Genomic DNA, 24,938 nt, shown 5'->3' with positions numbered 1-24,938 from the left:
GGATGCTCTTTATGGGTCACATTTTTAGATTGCGATTTTCAAATCAGCAATGTGGGAGAAAGCCAGGAAACTTATAATTCGGTAGAAAACGATAGTTTACCGGTTGACTGAAGGGTAGGTTTTTGCGACTAGTCGGTATGGTATCTGACTGCCACGCGAGATACCCGGATTCGATTAAGGTTGGAATTTTTCCGGCCTTGTCCCCACTTAAAACGGCTCCGGTTTTCACCCAGCCTCAAATCAGTGGTTACCTGGAGGAAACCGTGGGAGGTGAAGGCGGTCGGAGAGTGGTGCTGATAACATCACCTCCAAAGCGGTCGAGATCGAGAATATGTGGGGCCCTATACCCCACATCCACTAAATGTGCCTCCTCTGCACGATCCTACATGCACGGGGAACTTTGCCTTGACTTCCAAAAGACGAGACCAACGTTGAGACGTGCTTCTCTAAAGACTGAAAACACCGAGACCTACTGTTCGACACTCTCGTCTCGTTGGATAGCTGGTCAATCAGAATGTGTGGCCTTCGAGAAATTAACCTAAACCAAAGTCGCGCTAGACCTCAGAACTCGAAGGGATTGGTACAAGTTTGTTACATCTCAATATTCTAAATTGTAATGACAGGGCCGAGAACAAGACAAACTTTGTAAAATCGAGACGAGACAGAGACCTACTGTTCGATAATGACCCCCGTTGGAGACTTTGGTAAACTGTAATGTAGGCTATGGTGTCTGAAAAATACCCAAAAACATAAATACATTATTATTTAATTTATCACATAAAAATGGGAGTAAAGTTAATTCATTTCATTCCTCTGACGACCTAGGGCGCCCGAAGAATTTTTGTCTGCAGGAAGGTGAGGCATGTCTTCATCTTTAGTCATTAGGAAAATATATATTACCTATATTAATATTATTATTATTATTAGGGCTGAGCTGATAGCGATGCCGATGTATCGGTATCGGCCGATACCAGTGATATCGGTATCAGAAAGTATCGGTTGGAATTCTTCCACCGATATCAGCCGACACTTTCCCGGCATTTTGGTCCTTCACGAGCTCCGCAAAAATGCCGCGCAACCCTTTCGTAGAGTCTAATTATCCTGGAAATTATGCAAAAGTCAAACTTTCTTTTCACCAATTTTTGCACCAATTTTGCAAGACAAACTATATTTCTTTATGACATAATATATATTTTAATATTCTGATGCAATTCTTGAATATTATAAAGCAAATTTCTTGGTAAATCGATACATATAATTGGAGAAGAATATTTACACACCAATATTGATCAATATTTTGAACAAATTTTAATTATTGCAATTTTCAAGTATCGGTATCGGTGAGAGTATCGGTATCGGTGAGGGTATCAGCATCGGTATCGGTTCAAAGTGGTATCGGTTCAAAGTGGTATCGGCTCAGCCCTAATTATTTTACAGATCATAAAATTCTAATTGAATTCATAATACTTTGGCATTGTTGACAAGTTCATATTTGAGTCCACTATCATTATAAAATAATCGAGAAAATAAAAACATATAGAGATCACTTTCTCTGCTCTCCTTCATGGTATCCCTGATGCATGATTTTACGCGCCGAAAGATTCTGCAGAAAAAAAAAGTAATTGAAAATACCGTCGCGTGTATTGTCAATGTCAGTTTCCGACTTCCGTAAATGATTTCTGCACTTTCTAGATCCCGAAAACGAAAGTCTAGAAATGTCAATACAAATTCAAAATTTAAATTTCATGAACTTGTTCCAGATATCTCAGGGGGAGAAGTTCTCTCCCATCTGGTGGCTTCTTTCCAGACGCCACAGCAACTCTCATATTGCAAGAAAGTTGACCGAGGGTTTGGGTGTTCCTCGCTCCCATCAACAGTCATAAATTATATTGCCGCTAAGTGGACGAGGGAGGCAGCTGTGGACTTGGCGTGCTCTTCGAACGACCCGTCTCTTGTGCAGTGTTCCCTTGCGCAGTGTTTCCAACGAGTGTAAACCTCGGCAAGTTTTTAATTGTCCCCCATCGCCTTAACGTTCTAAGTACCGTAGAACATTGGTTCTAACCTAGGGCATAAAATAACATTTACACGTAATATAGAAATACTTAGTATATTTACACTACATATTCTAAATAAAACCTCACACACAAAAAGAGCTATCGAACTAGTAACACAGAAAACTTGACCAAATTTCTATTGCCAAGTTCAACTTAATCTATCCTACCAATACGTTTCTTGCAAACATTTTAGTACATGTAAAATATCAGAACTATGCCAAGAAAATTGAAGTGGAAAAACAGTCTTCTGTTGTGGCTAGCTGAGGTTGGTTAGTTGCAGAATTGTGTCCTTCTTTAATCCACAAGACTGCATACTTTTATACAGGGAAATCTTCGATGACTGGACCATTAATGGATACGAATAGCTCCTCACCCTGTACATCCCTGGCAGCCATAAAAATAATTTCCGTTTGCCGGGTATAACTTTTGGGTATAACTTTTGTGGGGAGGAAATCCCCGGCATCCCCCCATTAATTCGCACACTGAATTTAAAGAACGTTTATTATAAAGTACATTGCTCTCATTTAGTATATCTTGTGCGTGACTCTTGAAATCAGATGACATGATCACATTCAGCATATTTCGAATAACTATTTTTTTGCTGCAAATACAAATCCACTTATAGAAAAAAAGCCTATTTGGCTTTACAGTTTAAGGATTTTTCACACTAAAATATTCAAAAATTCTTCTCGAATAGGGAACTAAATGAAAGGCTTGTTTACTATAGGAGCTATAGTGACGGCAAATTTCAATTGATTGCTAGTATGATACTTGTTGAAAGATAGAAAGATCTTAATAAATATGAAAACTCGCGCTCTATAACTTACAAACTTCGGTTCTGTGATGAAAATATTCTATTTACCTCCAAACCTCCTTCAGAATCTTGCATGAGCAGAGTGAAGATTCCATAGTCTGTGTGTTCCCCACAGCGAGTGCGGTTCGAAGGCAACGACTCAGGGAGAGGAGGGTAGAATAGCATTCTTAGCGTAGTGTCATTTCCTTCTTCAAACAATTTAGTGTGACACTTCACAAAGTAATCGTCATGTAGATCTGAAAGATTGCAGAAAACCATTGAAATAAACTCTAAGATAGTTATCAAGAAGGGATTTGTTTAGAAACCTGGAGATGGAAATGTGAATGAATTACCTCTACCTGGACGTCTAAAATTATCAATAAATGTCCACGAGATGTCTACAATTAACAATACATCAATAAACATTGCAAATGACAGATAAAAAGATTATCGGCTCGTTTCAAGAGAAAGTCTACAACTACGTAACTTACTTCCATGTATTTTTAACACTTATAAAGCACTATGTTTGTGCCGATGCAGGTCAAAATTGAATAATAACATTGTTCTGTAACGACCATTCACTTAGGTGAGTGACTTCTAACATTGAATCAAGTGACGCAGCTGCACAACCCAGTGGTCAAGATTATAAAATCAAAATAGTTAGATATTATTGACATTTTTTAAAAAGAAAATATCAATATTCCATAATTTGAAATGATTTATGACTTAAAGAGATTTACTCACTGTAGATTTCCACTATAGTTTGGTAACGGTGACAATGCTAGCCATCCAAAAGAGACAGTCCAGTAACTCACTTGACGCTCATATTATTATGGAGTATGTCTTCGGACAGAGTTGAATGAAATGTCTAACTTCAGTGGTGTTAAAACCGTGTTGATTACAAACACCGATCTGCGTGATTTAACACCACCAAAGTAAAAGCGTTGACCAAAATATGCTGTGGATCACCTGGGACAACTGTATATGTCGGTGTCACAACATTTTTTCATTGTAGGGGAATACCTATCTAGTTACCTAATCCTATAGCCAGACACTTCAACAAGAACATAGCGAGCTTTTGTAAATCCTCAACCAGCTGGGAAAGGACTGATTTGATTTCTGGAATCTCTTTCTCTGGCAATCTCCTGTGCAATCCTCGAACATCAAAGCACTCCCTTTCTTCCGACATCTTGTTCTCTGTAAAGCTGAAGAAAGGTATAATATCGTATTGAAACACTATCATATAAATGTGATATACACAACAATTGCAGCATAACTGGAATAATTTTAACAACCAGTTGAAAACAGCGTAGCATGACAAGAGTTATAGCATGGGCTTACGATCCCCGGCCTCTACCGAAATCTTATCAAATTACGCTGCTGTACAATGCAATTTCAAGGAACAAAAATATTGAGATAATGAATTCGAAAATGTTATTAATTGTTGTTGATTGGATCTTGCTTGTTTTCATGTCTAGCAGGGAACATGTGATTAAATGTTGTACCGTATGCAAGATAAACTGGAGGGGAAGGAGGGGGAGGCAAGAGTTTACTTTATCTTGGTATCATTACGAGGCCATAGTGCGGGAGCAAAAAGTGGGGCAACAGCCCATCTACGTCCACCTTTTCGCCGACACTGATCGTATGGCCTGTAAGTCTATGCAGGGAACTTATCTTTAGCAACGGCTATAAAATAGCAGAACGTTAATTACTTCCAAAAATTTCGTATAATTAAATGACATGTTTAACAAAGATTTCATTCGATCTGTGTAGCGGAGTGGTTACCACAGTGCGCTACGACAGCAGGGGTCCCAGGTTCGATTCTCGGCCTGGGCAAAGGGCGCTCTTTGTGAGTGTCCCTTCATCAATTTCATCATATCATCACTCACCCCCCCTCTTCGAGATTAACCAAAAGCGGCAAGAAAATGAAGTAAAATAAAGGAAATCAATCAACATTTTTCGTTCATACTAAGTTGCGATATGTCTTAAATTTTGGATTTTACGCGAATGCGTAAACTTTCTGGTATGCGAGTTTAATGTGTTCCATAACATTTTGACAAAAGGAATATTTTATGAATACAGTTATCACAATTGATATATCTACATACTGACAGATTCGTGGAAAGTTGTTACTTTAGTTGGCTACTATTGTCCTCTAACTATTTTCCAACACATTTTACCAGCAAGGTTTACTGGCTACTACCCTGATCCGAGTTCTTTGACGAATAAGTTTTGATTGTGATTTAAAAATGAAGTGTGTCATACTTAACATGCATAGAACTATTTAATTCAATATAACTGTACCACATGTGCCTTCTGTAACATTTGTCAACTACTTTTATCACTCCTTAACCAAGTGTGTACTAAAAATGTGTAAATCGTCTTTCAAAGGGCACCATCTTTTTCGAAAGTGTTATTTAGGTACATAGCTTTAATTCTCTTCATCAGAATATTAAAAAAAAATACCCATTTTACCCATGCGAGGTTTCTCTTGGTTTTAATAATAAAGGTTTCTCTGTTTTCGGCACCACGAAAATTATTGACTATTTTTATCTAGGAGTATTTATCTTTCTATTTCGGGTTCATTCCGACGATGAATGGTGAACTGATGATATGGAGGATATGACAAATACTATGATTCATTCATGTCTTAACTAGGGATGGCCAAATGGATCCGGATCCGAAAAATCCGGATCCGTTCGGATCGGAATCCGGATCCAAAAGTTACGGATCCGGATCCGGATCCGGGTCCAAAAATTCCGGATCCGGATCCGAGAGTTTCGTATCTCAATCCCATTATAATATTACCACATCTTAAAAGTTATTATGTTCTTCGATTACCAAGAAATTTTTCATTAGTTAGTCCTACAAGATTTTTTTCAAGTGTTGTTCCTAAAATACTTAGCTACGCATCGGCTAACACACTCGTGCTCAAAAATAATCTTACTTGTTTAACATAAAATGTGAGAGGTGATTTTGTAAATGCCATTGAAACGAATATGTATTCATTCGAATGTATTGGAAATGAAAACACACATAAATGTTAGACATTCCATTCCAGGATGAAACCTTTAACACATATAACAAGATAGAAATGTTATACAATTGTTCTACAGTTACAGTTTTACAAATTAAAATAAAACATTATAATATATGCAGTGTTATATAATTACAAAGTGTAAGACTAACAAGGGAGGTTATCTAAGTGTCCCCCTCCGATTTCCATGAAACTTGGCAGGTGTATAGTGGGGCCCAAAGTAAGAAATACGTGTTTTTTTTTGTTTCAGCTAAAAAACTGTTTAACAGGGCAAAACCCACTCAAATGTCAAGAAGAGGACAAATTGAAGTGGGGATCTGACCCCTGTGTCCTCCTCCGATTTTCATGAAACTTCGCAGGTGTATAGAGGGGCCCAAAGGAAGAAATACGTTTTTTTTTTGTTTCGGCTAAAAAACTGTTTTAGGGTTCAAAACCCGCCTCAAATGTCAAGATGAAGATAAATTGAAGTGGGGATCATCTGACCCCTGTGTCCCCCTCCGATTCCCATGAAATTTGACAAGTGTATAGAGAGGCCCTATGTCCCCTGTTTCTTCCTATGCCATATTTACGTGGTTTCGGGGTCAGATCCCCACTTCAATTTCTCCTCATCTTGACATTTGAGGGGGGGCCTCTATACACATGCCAAGTTTCATGGAAATCGGAGGGGGAGACTTAGACCTCCCTTGTAAGGGTATTAATTAATTACAAATCGCGCACACACACACTATATATATATATGTATATGTATATTAGCAGGTAACAATATGTTATAAGCACATTCTTACTTTCCAAAGAAGCGCATGCGGGATGGCAAAACGGATCCGAATACGGATCCCAAAGTACCGGATCCGGATCCGAAAGTACCGGATCCGGATCTGAAAATTCTGAATCCGGATCCGAAAATTCTGGTTCCGGATCTGAAAGTTCTGGATCCGGATCCGAAAGTACCGGATCCGGATCTGAAAATTCCGGATCGACGGATCCGGATCCGAAAAATTTTAGGAACTGGATCCTTAGGATCCGGAACCAACCGGATCCGGATTTCGGATCCGCTAGGATCCGGATCTGGCCATCCCTAGTCTTAACCAGGATTTGAACCTGGGACCTGGTAATATTAAGGGTGTTTTACCTCCTTTAAAAACATGGATCAATACAGAGAGTTTGTGAAATCAGAACAGAATTATTGTATTTACTTCTTCACGTATCTAATACAATATGTACTTTGATAAAACTGCATGTACAGTACAACGACCTTACGAGGTTGCCGCCAATGCTAAGGTCTGTCTGTTGTAAGATTGAAGTCAACGTAAACAAATACATGCAGCTTGAGAGAAATTCTATTGGTTATTCAAATTACAGCTGTACAGGAACTTGCGCGTAGGAATAAAGTGCATTCAAGAAAACCATATCACTCAGCGCGTGACCTGTACAGTGGTGGAAAAAAGGTCTTCCCCATAAAACTTTAATGGAAGTAAATAATGCCGCAAGGGTAGGCAACACACATTGCTCCTTTAGCTGATCGGGTGATTCTGTCTGTCTCAAGAGCAACTCGTCTTTCATGAAATATCCAACAGACACAGGAAATGTAGGAAAGTCACGTGACTTGTCAGGTGGAATGCTTTTCGTCAGAAAATCGCCTGTTCTCAAGCCAAGTCGCAGAACCGACAATAGCTACACTTTATATGTCCGAAAATGATTAGCCTAAAATCGTTGAACGAAACGCTAAAATAATTCTTGCCTTAATTACAAAACTATATGTGCCGTTGTAGCTCAGTCACTGTCCGTGCGGAGTGGTTTGCACAGCGCGCTACAATGGTAGGGGTACCGGGTTCGAATCCCGGTTAGGACATGGATCTTTGTGTTTGTCGGGGGTGTTTGATTACCTTGCGAGAGATCTGGGTTCGATCCCGACGGGAGAGAATCGGAATCTTGTTCACCTGTTCAAGCGACTCCGGCGCCCGCCCAGCGTCGTATGAAGTGGGTACCTGGAGGAAACTCAGTGGGGTAAAGGCGGCCAGGGGCGTGGTGCTGATCACATCATCCCCACCTTCGGCCATGATCAAGAAAGTGTGGGGCCCTAACTCCACACGCCCTACACGCCTTCATGGCTTGGTGCAAAACTGCAAAGCACAAGGTAGCACTTTGCTTTTTAATTTACTATACGTCCTGATTCTGTCGGAACAGAACTTTCTGATCTCTACGCGGACTTTCTTCCAATTTCCGTAGGGATGTGAATGGGCTCCTCGATCTTTTTTTTGACACAATTCATACATGTTGTATTTCGTTATAAAAACCACGGCTGATATCCTGTGTGTGTGTGGGCGGGTATAATTCAAACATGTGAGGAGATTCTTTTCCCACTACTCCATTCTCCGATTCATCGTATCCGAAATAACTATTAATTCCCACACTTAAAATGTAGCACTTTCTACATGTTAGCATGCAAATATCTAGTAGCAAATTAATGTGTAGAAAGAGAAAAATTAACGCCTTGTAACGCACTCTGAAAATTTTGTAAGTTTTTTTTTCCCAATTTGAACTGACATTCATAATATTCGTTAACAATCCCAATGTTGACTAAAGAATAGCTTAGTCGTTCTGCTACTTTCAATTCTTCATTACCGTAGTCACCGTAACTGTCTCTCTTTGCCTTCCCGATTAGCCTTACTGTGCATAAAGTGGACTTAAAACACAAAATCAAAAGAAAAAGAAAAATCACCGTAACTCTCTACAAAGCCAGAGGATCCAGGTTCCAAATCTGTTGAGGCTTAGATGTAGCATTGCATTCGTATCAATACCCATCATCTTCATCGTCGCGATTATTGCAAGAGTTAAAAATGCGACGCCAAATAACCTAAACAGAAGCTTGGAATCAATCTGAATATTGATTACGTTGGATACGTGGCAGAATTGTCTTAAAAATTACTTTCTGTGATGTGATAGGTTTTTTGGTTAGAGACCATTCATATCTAATAAATACGTCTTGTCTTCTGCGATGTATATATTAATGACTGTAATACATATCGTTGTTGCGAACAATAAGTAGTTTCATGTTCACCACACTCTTCGGTTGTTTAGAAATCGTAAGGAAGAAGGATCTCTAAATTTCCGCTTTCACATATCAATGAAACCCTAACATTAACGTAAGTTCAGTGTAAGTGACACAAGAGATTTACATATTGTTATATCTTTTAAACGTTACGAAATCTAATTCGAATGGAATACGATACTACTCCTTACGTGCCTGTAAATGTTCACCATAGTCTGGTGAAAAAAAAAGTAACGAGGATTTCCGTGTTTCCTTCATCAGAGATAAACGCTTGCTCTTAGCAAGCAAGCACCCACCCCTACGTTCAGTGACCTTCACTGGCAGAGTGATTCACAGTAGGCCTGCGCTCCTTTCAGTGTGCGCTCCTTTCAGTGTGCGTGTAAAACAGGTATTTCTTTTTTCGTTTGCTGATGGTATTGTTCCAATCCAGAGTTAGGCTATAAAGCCAACATTCTAATATTTTCGTAAAATATGTAGTAAACAAATAAATTGTATATATTATGGTTCTTTCTTCAGAGAGATTAATTGATTGATTGATTGTATTAGTTTATTTTACTTCGCGTTTTGTGCCTCTTGACTAATTTGCGAAGATGGAGATGAGTGATGAAATTGATGAATGGACATTCACAAACAACCAAGCCCGAGCGGGATTCGAACCCGGGACCCTTGGCGTCGCAGCGCGATGTCCTATCCAATCGGCCACAGGGTCAGCCTCTTCAGAGTGATGTTTTACACGCGGGAGATGGGGGTGATGTAAATATTTCTGAACCTAAAGTTCGAGCACGAAGAAAAAGTCAGATAAGCATTGGAGGCAATAACGAGGAGATAGAAGTTGAAGGAAATGCTAGAAAAAAATATTAGAAATTGAGTAAAAACAGTTTTCATCTTATATATGGCTATCAGATCACGCTTCAGAGAAACGTAGGACGTATTGTCTCCAAATGTTGGACACGAATGCATTTGCAGTAAATATTATAGGTTTCTGACATATTAGCATATCACGAGAATATGACACATCTTCAGCTTAAACATTAATGTTCAAGTGAACCGTTGAGTTCAAAATTCCCCAAGTGCTAATTAATAGCACGGCCGTATGTGATTTCAACTTGCGTATGCAAGACGGAACGGAAAATGTTCACAATTTCGTAAACAAAGTCGGGAAGTTCTTGGTTATTGAAATGTTAAAGATTTCTATGCACTGTGAATAAACAAAATTGTGTGCCTTATTTCTCCAAGAAGGATGGTTTTTGTAATTTCTGGAATAAAATTTGCTACTTCGAACCAATTACTGACACTTATGGAATCGATACATATATCCGGACTTTTCGAGATCTAGAAAATCGGGAAGTAATTTCTGAACTTGGATTGGATTTTTTCAAACATCCAGTAGCAACCGTGCACACTTTTTGTTGTAAGCATACTTCTACAAGGAACCACGTTAGCTCAGACGTCCCTCAGATTTTCTGATTCTCCATCTAGTTTGAAGTTACGTGATGCCCAAAATATAAGGCATTTGTGATTTCTTTCAAATTCCTTCCGGAGGCCAGACACAACTCTAAAATGTATGACATGTCCGGAAATAAGAATGCTTCTTATAGCCCCTTTTTATTTTCATATTTAACGTCAAATTTCTGTCACTTTTGCTAGTCGCGACGATGAGGATTAGTGATATGCTGAAATTGAGGAAGGGGCACTCACAAAGAACACCCATACCCACGACGAGATTCGAATCCAGGACATCAGACATCGTAGCGCACTGTGCTAACCAGTCCTCCACGGTCTGAATTCTTATAGCCCTAATCATTCCACAAAACAATCCTATCTTTAACTACACACTAAACAAAAAGAACGATCTAAATAAAACAGGTGTGAGTTCACACATTGACCGTCCAAAAACATGTGCATGTAAAAATACAATATAATATTTATTTTTAGGTAGTTGTGATTTATTTTTGTATATTAAAGAAAAAAAATAAGTGATAAATTGACGGAAGTAAGGAACATCTCCAATGAAACACTCATGCCTTATCGAGAATTTGCATTTCTCGCCGAACAAGGTTCCGAGTTCGAGTTCCGACCATAATGGGTTCATTGTGTATGTTCATTCATGTGTTTAATGTAATCATAAATCGTCTTCATGAATAATTAACCTACAGAGGAAGAAAATTGAGGCAATTACTAATAAAAACAATAAGAAATCAAATTTGATCTTAAAGCCCTGACTTTGCGCCACATATTCCATCACGGAGACTGGCACTTTACGTAGGTGTAGACACACTTCGTACAATTTTGATGATATCGCGATTACATAATAGATGTGCAGTCACTTAACTTGATTCAAATTCCCATTTTATTACTAAATTCTAAATTAGCAAAATATCACATAGTTTACCTATTCACAATGTGCGCCGCTTTGGTGCACTTTGTGGATAGTTTCGTTGGTTGGTTGTTTTAATTAATGTTGAATTAATCAACATCAGTTAATGGCGGCAGGGAAAGTGGAGGGAAAATGACAAGGAAGCAGAACGAGAGGGCCCTTGCTTCTCAATTGAAGAAAATCGCTGAAAATGTAATTTATTTATTTATTAATTTTGCTTATCTTATATTGCTTTTCTAGCACTTGCGTCAAGTAAGGCGATGAGGATGATTAATAAAGTTATGAAATGGAGGATATGATGATCCATGCCTTACACAAAATTCTAAGTTGGGACTAATGAATATCGATTCGTCTTATGATTTGTCAAGTAGTAGTTTCTAACTCTAATCTTTTTCAAGGAGTTTGGGTTGACAGCATGTGTTGTGCGATGATGATTTGATGTAAACCACCACTTCAGTGAACTTTCTTGACAATGACTCTAATATCAGTAAAGAGAACATTTCCTTACGAGTAGCTGTTGATAAGAATCCAATTCTTGAAACTTTTCCTGGAGGTCTCACGGCACCGAGCTGCTGTTTGTTATGGCTGGGCCTGGAGGTATGACTCACGCTGCTGTCAATACTAAATCGTTCCCGAGAATCCAGGTCCGCCAGGCAAACCTAAGCGACAATTTTGTTATTTGAGTTCCATAGACAACAGGCTTTAAGAAGTTACGATCTCGTAGGTCTCGTGGCCCACAAACTACTTTCTCTGACTGTACAGCTGCGACCAATATTTTAAGGGGCATAATATGAGCACGTTTTTGCCACACATCCTCCAACAGTGTGCAGCGTGTGCAGTTTCTAATCTATCGAAATCTGTAAGAATGTTTTGTACATCTTACTTTTCCATGCCTATATAGATGATCTATCTATTCCTTACCTCTCTAAGCCTGGTGAAACATAGCCATGGTTCTGGGAAGAATTTCGTACATACTGCCTCTTAACTTCTTCGGGAAGACTATAGAATTTATACATTGCCTCGTTAACTGCACGAATCTATTTAAAAAACAGAAAAAAAAGTAAAGCCTCTAATATTAAATTCTAAACAACAACCAGATAAAACAGACACACTCTTTTAGTTTATGGAAACGTCACATGTATAAGTGTAAGAACTTTCGAGGAAAGTAACTAAATATATCAGTAAACCTTTTATAAGAATTACAATTATATCCTGTTGTTAAAACCATAATAGTAAATATTATTGTTAAGTTAGTTGTCAAGAGCCAAGAAATTTGACAAGTTGGATGCTGAATCCATATGTGCTATTAAAATATAGCTTGTTAACATTTTTTAAGAAAGTGATTGTAAAGGCACAAATTTATGTTTTTGTCTTAACAATAACTATTGTGAAATAAGGAAAAAAAGATGTTAGGATATACGTACTTTTATGTAAAGAATAATGCATTTACACTGTAAAAGTGAAAAATTCATGGACAAGAAACGGATTTAAAAAGCTGTTAGGCCGAAATTAAAAGAATAAATTAAGGAATAACCAGATGGATGCCAATTCATATTGGCTCTACTGTTTGTGTGTGTATTGTGTATGTGCATGTGCGTAGATGTGATAGATGTATCGAAACTTGGTTTTTGAAAGTTTTAAATAGAAAAAAAAATACGTACATTCATAAGCCTCCAAGAGCGAAACATACAATTTATTCAAAATGTTTTATTCCTTGTGTGTTACTAAGCAGGAAACTTAATATGTAGATTTTAAACAAGATTTTTATGGCAACGTTCACGTCCTTACTATAGCACTTAATTAATAATCAATCGCTGAACACGTTTTTTAATTATTTCACTTTCTCTTATTACTATTCGATACTCTGATTCAATTGCAGTGCATAATGAAGTGTTCCTCTATTTTGCCCATTATGTGATAACGTTTCACAAGCATTATCTAACATTACATTCCAATACAAGCAATTGTTGGCGTAATTTTTTTTTCATACAAGGAAGGATCCTAGATAGATACTCGGAATATCCATAAATACTATATGTTAGCATAATTAATTTCTTCAAACTTCGTGTGAATGCTTGAGGAATTTACTAAACCTTCTGTGATGTCACCTTAAAATTGTTGAAGAAACAAAATTTTTTAAAAAAATGTCCTTCACGACTGAAACAACACTTTGTCTTTGTATTGTGCACCATAGCCTATCCAGAAGTGTGAACATATAGCAATTAAGTAGTTTGGTCTCTTCAAACAGGTCCTTAAAAATATATAATCGTTTGTTTTCAGTTTTTCTTGCAATAAATTGAGTAGTAGCTCAAAGATGATGACGGTGGTGCTAATATCGAATCAATGGAAAGTATGCCAAAAATCATAAACGTCTGCTGAAAATCGCAATTGTGTAGATGAGAACTTAGCATAGTATTGCACTTGGCCATGTTTGGTCACCTCGCTTGAGATTTTTGGACCTCACGTTGGCCCCATGGGGGAAGGATGAACCTACTGCACACTAAAATATCTCTTGTGTCGTCTCTCGAGTTCACTGTTGCAGTGCAATTCTGTAACTCTGATTCCCATTCGAATGTGGATTTGACCCAAAATCCTCAGCCCGAATTCCATTCTCTTTTTAAAATCGCCTAGGTTGATTTCATGTTGATTTTTCTAGCGGCACTGTTTGTTACAATGTGAAAGTATTATAATACTAAACCTTGTCTTCGGATACCCCATGATTGATCAGGAGAGCCAAGCCACGTTCGCAGAGAGCCCGGTGCAGCTCGGAGGCAGATCGACGTAAGCAGACGTCGTCATTTCTCTCTGAAAAAGAGAATCTTTATTTTCTATCTAAACTAGAAAAACTTCGAAAATTTCCAATAAATTGAGTACTTTTCTTAGAAATTGACATAAATACAAGCCACAAAAGACAGATCGTTATTTATATGTGCAACTTTAATTTAACCGGCACTATCGTGTTTTGCTAGTGATCAAATGGGTGATTAGGGGTAATACTATTTTGACATACATACACCTACACACCATGCCAAAAATTGATATTGGAGCTAAGAGGTAATTTTTTATGGTGATATGGGGTTGACCGAGTGGTGTCCACCTCTCTTCGCATCTAGCACCGTCATTGATGTTTGGGTTACTGGCGCATCTACCATTCGCAAAATTTCCATCAACCTTTTTCCTTTGCCTTACTTTTTATATTTCGTCCTTCTTTAGTTTCCTTCTACCGGTATAATTATTATCTACTTTGTATTTATCTACAAAGTACTTTGATTCAAAATGCTTTATGTGCAGCGAACTTCACTAGCATCATCTGGATATATTTCGGAGATGGGTAAAATCGTAAAGATATACTGGGTGAGTCTGTTAAAAGAGGCCCCGTGGAAAATGTGCTCCTTGCATGTACAGTCGGAGAAAGAATTACCTGGGCCACGGGACCTAGAATTTCGTAACGTCTTAAAGCCTGTTGTTTATGCAACCCAAATAACAAATTATTCGCTTAAGTTTGTCTGGTGGATCTGAGTTCTCGGGAAGGATTGAGCATTGATAGCATGAGTCACATGACTCATGCCCCAGCAACAACAAACAACAGCTGGGTGCTACGTGGCCTCAAGAAGAACATTTTAGCAACTGTTTTCTTAACAAGATCTGCCACACGCTAATTGTTTCTCTATCTGGTATTGAATTCGGAAGCCTTTGATTGCATGTCGAAGACGTTACCACTACGCCATCGGAGAGGTAATGGAACGCCTTGAGAAAGACACGAGTGAAACCATATTTAGCGTAAATTTTAAAAATAAGACAATATTTTGTGGTCACAGTTTCGAACCGTGGGAGAGGCATAGATTTTTTTGTCCCATCGTCCATTTCACGAGTTTACTCACAGACACATTTAACACGAGTGGTAGAAGAAAAGCGAAGTAAAATAACTGAAACAGAAATAAAAGAAAAAAGCGAAACAAATTTTATCCACAATATTCTGCAGTCACTTCAGTCGTATTCACGGAATGCTACCTTTAAAGAGAGGCGTGGTCTCTAACTTGTCTTTTCCCCTTCCTTTGTGCTCTCGATTCCCTCTGTCACGATTGGTCTAAAACTAATCAATGCGACGTTAATTAAACAATCGAAACAACGAAACAATGCACAATCAACTGATCAACATTCCAGTTTTTTTCGAATCGGAAAACAATTGAGATGCTGTAAAATGAAGCAAGATGCAGTAATAAACTGGGAATTTGGTACGGTATAGAATTAAATCGGTGAAGATGTTCAATCTGATTGGATTTTTGTTATTTAGTGTTGCTATTCTTTCACTTTTTGCAAATAGCGACGATGAAGATGAGTAATGAGTAATGATATGATGACATTGACTAACGGACACTCACCAAGAACACCCATGGCAAGGCCGAGATTCGAACCAGGGACCCATGCTGTCGTAGCGCGCTGTTCTAACCACTCCGCCACGGAGGTTGGTTAGGAGTGGACATTATACCATATTTTGTGTGCGTAATTGGGATCAATCAATGGAATGACTAGACATATTATATTATTAATATATTCATATCATAATATCACGTCATATTATTCGACACGAAGTAACATCAGAGACATTCCATCTTCCATTATTGCCTTTCAACTATTTCTTCGACTTCAGGTTAATAACATCAATAAGATAAATTATGAAACAAATGATAATGAATGTGGGATATTGACAGTTATTTCGAATTACCTGACACAAGCAACATTAAGCAGACTCAGTGGGCAAGCTCATTAAGTGGTCAACCTTCGATCTCGTCACCAAAGTACCCGGATTTGAGTACCGTCCTTGTCACAGGTGTTTGAGTATTTCGTCATTAATTTCATGTAATGGTCACTCGTCCGCGACTAGGAAGAAAAGTGATGTTACGTAACAAAACTAATAAAAATAAACATGATCGAAGAGTACTTATTTCATCTCTCACGAAATCTCCTATAAAACCGGGATATATGAAATATATGTATCTTCACATACTTTTTTCGATTTCTATATTTAACTAGCCGAGACCGAGAACGGGAGACCAATTTTCAATTCGAGAAACCGAGAGACGGAGACACTGTAAAGTCTTGTTTCTTTCTTGACATCTGCCTAATTGAGTGCCAGTGGCGTACGCAAGGGGGGGTTACGGGGTTTAAACCCCCCTTGAGCTTTTGAAATATTATGAAAAATGCTGTGGAAAAAATAAAAATGACCAATTTATCACTGTCAAGGACCTGCGGCAGTACTACTACTACTACTAATAATAATATAATAATAATTTGAATTATTATTCCCATGCGGCACGGAGAAAAGCACAGCATTCCAAACACGCGTCTTTAAGAGTGAATGCCTTGAAAATAAACACGAATTCTTGAAAATAATATATAAGGGCAACTATGATTTTAAAGAGCAAAAAAGTTGTTTTGTATCTCGGCTGCAACAATGTTCAATGATCATGTATTTTTGTGTGTGAACAATGAGCATTAACTAAAGAAAGTTCTTGGTTCGTTGAACTTGGCTAATGTATAGACAATGGCTAGGCCGACAAGAATAACTCAGTCACCAGTCCGCCTTCCCGCGGCACGTTTGAATTTCTGAATTCGAACGACAATAAGCTTAACTATTGTAAAATGTTATGTTGGTAACAACAGTGAGACAATCCAAATTTGAATTATCGGGGATATTTATGCGGCGACAAAGCCGGAAAAATTCCAACCAATTCCGGGAATCGAATCCGGATCTCCCGCATGGTTGTCAGATGCCCTACTGACCATACCCCCCGCAGCTTCTTGGATGAGTTCCGTACTTTGATTATTTCAATTTATTTTAATATATTTTCTTGTTTTTATGGATTTTCTTCACACTTAAAATGTCTCATCTCGTTGAGTAGACAATTATTTCGTAAGAAAGAAAAAATGCTCTAGAATTTGTTAAAAATCGAATTACTAGAAATTAATTTCGTTTTATTGCTTTCATAAATACTATATTTATGTAGATCTCTACTACTTAATAGTAGTAGTGGTATTAGTAGTATTATTAGTAGTAATTCAATTAATTAATTATAAGTATTATTATTTAATTATGAGAATTATTATTTAAATAAAGTATCATAAAACAATGGTAATGTGAATTTCCAACAAGTTTTATATATAACACCCCCTTGATGAAATCCTGCGTACGCTACTGTGTTGTTCTGTTCGTTATTGGCTTTGTATTGGCAATTGTCATTATTCTTCCCCTGTAGGTAAACCATAACGACGATTTATGATGAAATAAAGCAGATAAAACGGCAAGAACAAGAAAGTCATGCCTGCCCGGGACTTCAACCCAGAACCTTACGTAACGAGATTTGAAATTCTGGAGAAGACATCTGTGTTTCACTTGACTTCCTCTTTCCTCAACTTCTGTTATTTTATCATGCACGTATAATTAAAATGGATCTTAGAAAATACGTTGCGATTCATAATTGTGTTGGCTATAAATGTGAACTCCAACTTGGAATAAATTATTCCCTTTTGTATGTGGTTGAACATTAAATTTTCTTACACTGTGACAATTTCTTTTTTATTTTTTCTGCACAGATAAGCTAATCTGGACTGGACCTTCAGTTTAAAATGGCATACGAACTACTACGTGCATCCACCGTGTATCGAACCCGGGATCCCTTGATTATAAGGTGACGACGTTATCATTACGCCATCGAGGAGGCCCCGTGAGAAAATATTATTCACTCGATCTATACAATAATTTATTTAAACATTTACATTTTCGTTTTCTTCTTTTTTTTTGTTAACTACTCTTCTACGACTCTTTTTTTTTGTCTTTGAATTTCTTCTTGTTTCAGGAAAAAATAATACATGCAGGCTGTATACCCCCCCCCCGTGCAAATAGATAGAAAGCTCACTCTCGAGAACTAATTTATAAATAACGTAACAATTAGGAAACAATTCGAACGTTAACTGATAATAACTGAAGATGAAACAATACTTACAGACGCTAACGAAATATCTATTCTTGTATAAGCTCACAGGCAACAGGTATCTGGTGAGTCATTGGGCGCCTCCAGGACCACTCAGCAACCCAACATTGTTGAGTAGCAAGAACCCTGGAGGCGCTTGCTACCTGGTTGTTGAGAAGGAGCGACCGCGGCTTCACTCCAGGGGGTGCTCGTTTGGCGGCGCAGATCGTATGCGCAGTTGTCCGTGGATGCATGACGTCACCATCGAAACACTCGGCACGGAAAAGGCTGGTTCCTTATGCAAATATTGAGAAATTTGACAACGAATATCTTCTCAAATATAGTAGCAAGGGAAAAGTTACAACTTTTACTGTTAAGATTCATCCTTTCTAATCAATTTATCACAAAGTTGATTCAAATGTGTAAAATGGTTTTCAAGAAATCGTGTTACGAAGGAACCCCTGTTTTGTTCTCTCCAGGCTTCCAATGTAAGGGAGTTTTAACTTAAGCGCGTTGAATTTCTTTTTGCTCTATGTTTTGAAATAAGATTATTTTGTTCTTGTCAACTAAAACCATGCCTAAATGCTATGGAAAGCTGTGAAAACTATTATAAGAAAACTAAAATATCACAGCTTGATTGATATAAAAAAATGCGAGATTGCCCATTTTTGTGAAAAAGGCATTGTGCGAGATCTAAAAGCAGAACTTTATAATATTGTATATAAATGAGTAGACCTAGTGGCCCGGTACTGAATCATCATTTGGAGCTCGAACCATCATTTGGAGCTCGGTGGGGCAGAGCACAGTTTGGTTGCACATATTCACTTTCCCGGCACACAAGTACGACAGTGTCTTTGAAAATGTTGTAGTACAAGTGGCCCGGTACTGAATTTTCATTTGGGGCTCGTGGGGCTCGTCGTAGCCTTTTATGATGTATATTTTGAGGGGCACAGAGTTGGCGACACTGTGGGTTTTTACTGTAGCCTTTTATGAGGGGGGGGTTTATTGCTTTTTGTTTACATCTGGTAACACTGCCGTAGTTTGACAGTGTTGTTAACCTACTGGGTTTTTTCACTGAGGCTCGAATTATCATGTGGGGCTCATCGTAGCTTTATATGATGTATATTTTGAGGGGCACAGAGTTGACGACACTGTGGGTTTTTACTGTAGCTTTTTATGAGGGGGGGGGGTTTATTGCCCTCTGTTTACATCTGGCAACTCTATTGGATGTTCCTTTTTTGAGGCTCGAAATTATTATTTGAGGCTTGAAATTATTATTTGAGGCTCGTCGGTGTTACCAACCCACTCTACAAAAATTCTACTATATGATTTTTCACTGGCTAAGCTAACCTACAAATAGGAGTTATATATAGCACTGACTTATAAACCCACTGGGTTCTCTTGGCATGTTTTTTTATGATGTGTTGCTAGACTATTGAGCATCTTGGCGTATACAATGTATATATTTTGAGAGTAGGTAAACCTACATCCAGGAACTGGCAACACTAGTTTCTGACAGTGAATTTGAAATAAAATATTAAACAAAATACATGAGTAAGCACTGTGATTACAAATAGTACCAGTGTTATGCCCCCAACTCCAACTGGACAACTGGGGAAAATAATTGTACAACAATTTGTACCTAATTGTACAATACTTGTACCTAATTGTACAACATATACACAGACATAAAAGAGAGAGCCTTCCTGTAACTTACTTTATGTAAAATTTATATGATATTACAACTGTGAAAAGAAAGCATATGTGTTCTGTATGCACACATTTATTCTTATTTTTCGAAGTTGAATGAAAACACATGTTTTTACGCTCTCGTAATACTAACCTTGCTCAACTGATTTTAAATTGCTTCCATCCGCTTTTTTTTCTGTGTTATTTCCGCATGCACGCAACATTCGCTTTCAATAGGCAGAAGGAGTGTTAGTATAGCAGGTTTTGAGTTTACAATTTATTAAATTAAACAATAATTTATGTAAGAATATACTTGTACTTACCGAACACAAAATAATAAAAAGCACATGTGAATATTTGCGTGTGTTCATGTTATATGACGACTGAGTAAAAAATAATGTTGACGCCCCGAAAGATAAAAGTTCCTGGTTCGACATCAGATGCATGCAAATTTTATGTTTTGCTCTCCAAAATCTTGATTTTTATGTTTGTGCTATTTGTCATACAGCAGAGGAGGAGGAGAAGAGGGGACTATTCGATATATTTTTTCGATAACTCTTACCATTTTCGAGATATTTGCAAATTTAAGATTTTTTTAACGCTGTGGACTTAGAAAATTTTCGATTGATGAAAAAAATTGGTTCCATGACGACCTATGTTTATTTTGGTATGGGTGGACAGAGGACACCGAGACTCGACCGACACACTAAACCCGACCTCTCTACGCGTACTCCACGTCACCAAAAAAAATCGACAAGAGGAGATTTTTCGATAACTCTTATTGTTTGCAAAATACTTAGGTTTTTTTTTTTGATAGACGACAACGACGGAGTCATCAATGAGTAAACGTCTGAACTCGGTGAGCAAGCCAACTTCTGCAAACATTCCCTGACTGTGCGTGCGTGTGTGTATATGTGACGCCGACCTGTTAAGAATGTCACGTCAATAATACTATAGTTTAAATCACAAACCCTGACACCTTCTGTAAACAAAACCACCTGCATGCAGAAAGCATTGCAAACTCATAGAAGTAAAATAATCCACACGAAAATCCAGCGTTGTTACAGGATTTATTACGTAAGGTAAAATAATGGCAAATTTGTAGTATGGGATACGCTGCCGTAAATGACGTCTCACTTTAAACCCAATGCTTTTTTTTTTTGTACTTATTGCTTCACTTTTATGATTAACTTTTTGCACCAGTAATTAGTTCCCATAAATTTGGCTTTTTTTTTTGCATGCGAATTGAATATATTTTACTTGCATCTCTTTAGACAAAATGATATAACGTGGTAATGTATATTTCTAAGGATGATATAGATAGGAGTGTATTTGAAATTTGTTTGTAGATTTTATGTAAATTGTATCTTATGTAAATAAAATATATAATGGGCATAAACAGCCATATGCAATGCTGTAAGTCCAATAAATATATTGATGATGATGACAAAGAAAGTTAGTAAATTTATTGCGGTTGGAAACTTTGACAAGCATCCTAATAACGATTTTTCTTTCGCCAAATAGAGTGCACTTCGTAAAATAACTTGGTGACATGGCAAGGCAAGATAAGTGTGAATATTTTGTAGTAATATGCATTGTAACTTTCAATGAGCTTAGAGATTCGTGTACATAATAATATTTTATAACATTGGTTATTTTCTAAAAATAATCATGTGAACAGCAAGGAAGTAGTGCAACTTGGTAATATTGCCTGACTTATCCTTAGAAAAATAACATGCCGAGTTCTGTGCGTGCGGGAAGGTCTCAGTGTTCTCCGAACTTGTTTTCAAAACACCAGCAAGGACAGCCTTTGAAAAGGGGTGAGAAACAGATTCTACTCAATATTTATGTAACGTTCTGTCAATGGTATCCTGAGAAACCAGCAAATGAAGTGGCTAAGTTAGTATCCCAGTGCAGTGGTGTGTCAGTGTCTGCAGTTTTAAGGGTTATGAAAGAGAGAATAACCGGGAGAGTAACAATGTATGCGGCTGCATATTCGTCTGATGTTTTGAGAGCGGGTTCTCACATTCAGAGGCTCTTATATAAAATGAATAGGTGCGGCGAACTATGAGTGTAACAGCAGATGATTGCGGTCATGGATCAGCTATATAGCTGTAAGTGTATCAATCTTTATGCAAACAAAACAAATAATTAGGAAATTCTTTTTAACCAAACAATCAACAAACATTTCTCTTTTTTTATAGAGAAAAAAAAACATAACATTCCCGAGACAGCATTATTGATGTAACATTCTTAACAAGTCAATGCCTTAATGTTTACACACATACATAAGCGCATCAATCTCTAATCCAAGCTAAGGTCTAAATCACAAACCCCGACACCTTCTGTAAACAAACGGTCTCACCGATTCGATGTATCACTCCGCGTCAGCTGATCCATGACCGCAATCATCTGCTGTTACACTCATTAGTTCGCCGCACCTATTCATTTTATATAAGAGCCTCTGAATGTGAGAACCCGCTCTCAAAACATCAGAGGAATATGCAGCCGCATACATTGTTACTCTCCCGGTTATTCTCTCTTTCATAACCCTTAAAACTGCAGACACTGACACACCACTGCACTGGGATACTAACTTAGCCACTTCATTTGCTGGTTTCTCAGGATACCATTGACAGAACGTTACATAAATATTGAGTAGAATCTGTTTCTCACCCCTTTTCAAAGGCTGTCCTTGCTGGTGTTTTGAAAACAAGTTCGGAGAACACTGAGACCTTCCCGCACGCACAGAACTCGGCATGTTATTTTTCTAAGGATAAGTCAGGCAATATTACCAAGTTGCACTACTTCCTTGCTGTTCACATGATTATTTTTAGAAAATAACCAATGTTATAAAATATTATTATGTACACGAATCTCTAAGCTCATTGAAAGTTACAATGCATATTACTACAAAATATTCACACTTATCTTGCCTTGCCATGTCACCAAGTTATTTTACGAAGTGCACTCTATTTGGCGAAAGAAAAATCGTTATTAGGATGCTTGTCAAAGTTTCCAACCGCAATAAATTTACTAACTTTCTTTGTCATCATCATCAATATATTTATTGGACTTACAGCATTGCATATGGCTGTTTATGCCCATTATATATTTTATTTACATAAGATACAATTTACATAAAATCTACAAACAAATTTCAAATACACTCCTATCTATATCATCCTTAGAAATATACATTTACCACGTTATATCATTTTGTCTAAAGAGATGCAAGTAAAATATATTCAATTCGCATTGCAAAAAAAAAAGCCAAATTTATGGGAACTAATTACTGGTGCAAAAAGTTAATCATAAAAGTGAAGCAATAAGTACAAAAAAAAAGCATTGGGTTTAAAGTGAGACGTCATTTACGGCAGCGTATCCCATACTACAAATTTGCCATTATTTTACCTTACGTAATAAATCCTGTAACAACGCTGGATTTTCGTGTGGATTATTTTACTTCTATGAGTTTGCAATGCTTTCTGCATGCAGGTGGTTTTGTTTACAGAAGGTGTCAGGGTTTGTGATTTAAACTATAGTATTATTGACGTGACATTCTTAACAGGTCGACGTCACATATACACACACGCACGCACAGTCAGGGAATGTTTGCAGAAGTTGGCTTGCTCACCGAGTTCAGACGTTTACTCATTGATGACTCCGTCGTTGTCGTCTATCAAAAAAAAAAACCTAAGTATTTTGCAAACAATAAGAGTTATCGAAAAATCTCCTCTTGTCGATTTTTTTTGGTGACGTGGAGTACGCGTAGAGAGGTCGGGTTTAGTGTGTCGGTCGAGTCTCGGTGTCCTCTGTCCACCCATACCAAAATAAACATAGGTCGTCATGGAACCAATTTTTTTCATCAATCGAAAATTTTCTAAGTCCACAGCGTTAAAAAAATCTTAAATTTGCAAATATCTCGAAAATGGTAAGAGTTATCGAAAAAATATATCGAATAGTCCCCTCTTCTCCTCCTCCTCTGCTGTATGACAAATAGCACAAACATAAAAATCAAGATTTTGGAGAGCAAAACATAAAATTTGCATGCATCTGATGTCGAACCAGGAACTTTTATCTTTCGGGGCGTCAACATTATTTTTTACTCAGTCGTCATATAACATGAACACACGCAAATATTCACATGTGCTTTTTATTATTTTGTGTTCGGTAAGTACAAGTATATTCTTACATAAATTATTTGTTAATTTAATAAATTGTAAACTCAAAACCTGCTATACTAACACTCCTTCTGCCTATTGAAAGCGAATGTTGCGTGCATGCGGAAATAACACAGAAAAAAAAGCGGATGGAAGCAATTTAAAATCAGTTGAGCAAGGTTAGTATTACGAGAGCGTAAAAACATGTGTTATCATTCAACTTCGAAAAATAAGAATAAATGTGTGCATACAGAACACATATGCTTTCTTTTCACAGTTGTAAAATCATATAAATTGTACATGAGGTAAGTTACGGGAAGGCTCTCTCTTTTATGCCTGTGTATATGTTGTACAATTAGGTACAAGTATTGTACAATTAGGTACAAATTGTTGTACAATTATTTTCCCCAGTTGTCCAGTTGGAGTTGGGGGCACAACACTGGTACTATTTGTAATCACAGTGCTAACTCATGTATTTTGTTTAATATTTTATTTCAAATTCACTGTCAGAAACTAGTGTTGCCAGTTCCTGGATGTAGGTTTACCTACTCTCAAAATATATACATTGTATACGCCAAGATGCTCAATAGTCTAGCAACACATCATGAAAAAACATACCAAGAGAACCCAGTGGGTTTATAAGTCAGTGCTATATATAACTCCTATTTGTAGGTTAGCTTAGCCAGTGAAAAATCATATAGTAGAATTTTTGTAGAGTGGGTTGGTAACACCGACGAGCCTCAAATAATAATTTCAAGCCTCAAATAATAATTTCGAGCCTCAAAAAAGGAACATCCAATAGAGT

The 24,938-nt window shown here is 37.4% G+C and overlaps 1 protein-coding gene across 3 annotated transcripts in view; it reads right to left on the bottom strand.

Moving 5' to 3' along the window:
* Positions 1-24,938, bottom strand: part of LOC145982797 (uncharacterized) — a 68,047-nt gene that overhangs the window by 13,574 nt on the left and 29,535 nt on the right. Inside the window, exons 2-5 of one of the 3 annotated variants that reach the window (XM_083116164.1) lie at positions 14,009-14,115; positions 12,232-12,347; positions 3,883-4,052; positions 2,917-3,104 (exon numbers count right to left, since the gene is read on the bottom strand). In XM_083116164.1, coding sequence (XP_082972290.1) covers positions 2,917-3,104; positions 3,883-4,052; positions 12,232-12,347; positions 14,009-14,115 — 581 coding nt within the window. The remainder of the gene's footprint in view (positions 1-2,916; positions 3,105-3,882; positions 4,053-12,231; positions 12,348-14,008; positions 14,116-24,938) is intronic. The other 2 variants (XM_083116165.1, XM_083116166.1) reach the window with 2 other exon arrangements.

The sequence above is a fragment of the Lepisma saccharinum genome, unplaced genomic scaffold (assembly GCF_977018435.1).
Source record: "Lepisma saccharinum unplaced genomic scaffold, izLepSacc3.1 HAP1_SCAFFOLD_424, whole genome shotgun sequence".
Lineage (NCBI taxonomy): Eukaryota > Metazoa > Arthropoda > Insecta > Zygentoma > Lepismatidae > Lepisma > Lepisma saccharinum.
Note: the sequence above shows the minus strand (reverse complement) of the source record. Positions and strands in the feature narration are given on the sequence as shown.